Source organism: Taudactylus pleione, unplaced genomic scaffold (genome assembly GCF_031769625.1).
Source record: "Taudactylus pleione unplaced genomic scaffold, aTauple2 ptg000065l, whole genome shotgun sequence".
Lineage (NCBI taxonomy): Eukaryota > Metazoa > Chordata > Amphibia > Anura > Myobatrachidae > Taudactylus > Taudactylus pleione.
The window spans coordinates 14,062,346-14,065,629 of record NW_028284467.1 but is presented as its reverse complement, the minus strand read 5'-3'; the positions used below and the strand labels follow the sequence as shown (position 1 = coordinate 14,065,629).

At 39.0% G+C, this 3,284-nt stretch overlaps 1 protein-coding gene across 1 annotated transcript; it reads left to right on the top strand.

Moving 5' to 3' along the window:
• Window positions 1-323: 323 nt before the first annotated feature.
• Window positions 324-1,356, top strand: LOC148534706 (olfactory receptor 5AP2-like). The gene has a single exon (XM_088466399.1). The coding sequence runs from the start codon at window positions 325-327 to the stop codon at window positions 1,264-1,266; it is 942 nt and encodes a 313-aa protein (XP_088322525.1). The 5' UTR covers window position 324; the 3' UTR covers window positions 1,267-1,356.
• Window positions 1,357-3,284: the final 1,928 nt, after the last annotated feature.

Genomic DNA, 3,284 nt, shown 5'->3' with positions numbered 1-3,284 from the left:
GCCGGCCCTGGGATTCTGACTGGTGTTGAGATTCTGGTGCCGACATCCCAACAGCCCTCTACATCCCCTCCAGAGAACTGTATTTCACAAAAGCATTGTATACAGTGGTTAGCCCTGGGGTGCTGGTTCTTACTCTGAACATGGAGCTATTTGCATGGAGTTTGTATGTTTTCCTTGTATTCATGTGGGTCTTCTCCATATGCTTCATTCTTCTCCCAAGGTCCATGGTCCTAACATAACAGTGATGTGCTTTAGTGAAATAGAGGTATGATTTCTATGTTTGCAAAAATTGTAAATATTGTTTTCTTTATAGGAATAGTTTACATGGCAACGTGGAATAACACACATTTCAAGGAATTTATTCTTCTGGGACTCACCAATAATCCAAAGCTCGAGATCATACTATTTGGGTTATTCTTGATTTTTTACATTGTCACTCTTTTTGGTAACATTGGTATCATATCGGCCATCAGACTGGACTCTCGGCTCCACACGCCCATGTATTTTTTCCTCAACAATCTGTCATTCCTGGATCTTTGTTATGCCACCATTATAACCCCCAAAACATTGGTGAACTTTCTGTCCAAGTCCAAAGCCATTGGTTACACAGAATGTGCTGTACAGATGTACTTCTTTGCTGCTTCAGTGACCACTGAATGCTTCTTACTGGGGGTAATGGCCTATGACCGCTATGTGGCAATATGTAATCCACTCCTATATTCAGTTGTTATGTGTAAGAAGCTTTGTATACAGCTTGTGGCTGGAGCTTACACTCTGGGTTACCTTAATGCCACGCTACACACAATTACGACTTTCCGTCTCCCGTTCTGTAAAACCAACAAGATCGATCATTTCTTCTGTGATGTTCCTCCTCTCCTGAAATTGTCCTGCACCAAGACCACCATGAATGAGATACTGATGTTCATTTTTGGAGGTTTTACTGAAACAAGCTCCCTCATCACCATTATGGTCTCCTATAGTTATATTATATCTACCATACTTAGAATCCGCTCAGTGGATGGGAGGAAGAAAGCATTTTCCACATGTGCCTCTCACTTAATTGTTGTCACCATGTTCTACTGCACTATACTTTTCATGTACTTGAGACCGTCCTCTACTTACAGCATGAGTCAGGATCAAGTTGCTTCTGTATTTTATAGTGTCATTATACCTCTGCTAAACCCTCTAATATATAGTTTACGGAATAATGAAGTGATACAAGCTTTGAAGAAAATTAATGCAAAATATTGTTGTGCACGCAAATAAATGGCCGATGGGTAATGCTAAACCTTTTGCCTCTAAACCTTTTGCCTCAAGTTTAATAACACATATATTATGTACAGCATGCATGTACTAATAAACAAAGTAAGTTACATTGTAAAAGATTATATTTAGTTCTAAAAGGCATAAATTGAGAAACTTATAAAATAAATATCTGAATTTTATTATATTTACAAAAATGGACCATTTGGGTGTTTCTGTCTTTTTCATGGTATTTTTATTTTCCCATATCTAGCTTGTACATAAATGTGCATTCCAGTAGCTATTTCACATAAAGGAGACAACAGCGACTCAGTAAGTGCAGTATTGGGGGTAAGGCCTTAACAAAGACCCAGGAGCAGGTTAAAACGCGGTGGTTGTGGTACACAGCAGGAGGAGCATCCTTACTGGAGAAGGAATTATATGCATTGGGGCCTATTCCATTAATCTCCTTGATTTGGATATTCAGAGATCCTCAAGGTCAAGGGGTCCCAGTACATACCTACTTGGTATGCACCTTTCTCCTTCTTATTTCATGCTATGTGACCCTATATACTTAGGGTAATTGTTTATCAGGGCCATAGCTAGGGTAGTGCGGCCGGTGCCATCGCACAGGGCACCACAGGTCAGGGGGCGCTGTTTGGTCCTGTCAAATTTCTGTTTATTATCATTCTTGCTTGTAGCTTCCTCTTATTTCATCCCCAGCATCTCCTGGTCTCTCCTATATTTTCCATGGTCCTTCCTCACGAAGCCATGGCCCTTTTTGGGTGCATTATGTCCCTTTGAAAAATGAGGGGGGCGCCAATGCTCTTTCTGGCACAGGGCACCAAATAGTCTAGTTACGTCTCTGTTGTTTATTATTATTGTTGTTTATCTACTGTTCTTCCCTTCTATAAGAATAAAAAATTCATCCATTACTGTATTTTCCCTTGAATAAAGGTCAAAACTTTTTAAGAAATGCTCATATTATTGGATAACTTGTATCTGAATCATTCCACCCTAAAGATAACCCAATATTTTGTGTACATTTTACATCACTTATGACTGTATGATCTACATATTGTTACTTGTTTATTGATGTAGTGTGGGCGCTATCATTATACCCCTACCTGTCTTTCTGCATATCTATTATCCGGTCCTTTTTGGTGATAGGACCTCGGGATATATATACGGCTGCCTATATTTGGAGCGCTAGAATTGGTTTAAATCATTTTATTGTAAGGAATCAATGCCATAATAGTGATTGTTAGCAGCTGGCAATATTGCATGTACCATAAACTCAAATGTCATTAACTTTTAGTATACTAGTATAAAGCAATACACTGCCATTCTGCATGACACTAATCAGCTCTTTCTTAGTCCTACAATTTGTGGACACTGGAAACACAGTGGGGTGTATTGGGAGTAGAGGAGCACAAACACTTTAAATCTCTGAAGATCTTCTGTACTCCCTTGCACTATAACCCCATGCCACAGCTGCTCTACTGTTCTGCCTAGTCACCCGTTATTCTAGCCTCATCCACTCATTCATTTACAGCTACTAACCGTAAGACAATGACATTCTGGATACTTCTCCTAAGCAGGGACAGCTAATCCGGACAGAGAGAGCATTTGCTGTTATTTGAGTGGTCATTAATAGAGTCTGCTGTTATCTAATGTTTGGGACCTTTACATAACTATTTTAGTCATTTGGACCAACAACATTTTCTATTCAGTCTGTATACCATCATATATTTATATATTGGAAGGTTTTGTAAGATATAATATCTAGGTGTATTGCTCAATATCTATGCATAGTATAAAATAAAGTCTCTGGTAGGCATCTGTTTGTCTATTCAGGCTAATCTCGAGAACCACTGGACAAATTTTGATGCAATTTTCCCTTTTCTATAGCGCATTTGTCGAGGAAGGTTTTTGAAACATTAATGTATGACAAAAGGGAGCCGAGCCGTGATGATTTTAGTGAAGCAAGTCAATAAAAAAACGGACGTCCAAGAGCTTTCTTACTTTATGCTGCCTAAACT

Excerpts from the sequence above, each read along its gene's own strand:
- LOC148534706 (XM_088466399.1), top strand. The coding sequence starts at position 325 with ATGGCAACGTGGAATAACACACATTTCAAGGAATTTATTCTTCTGGGA.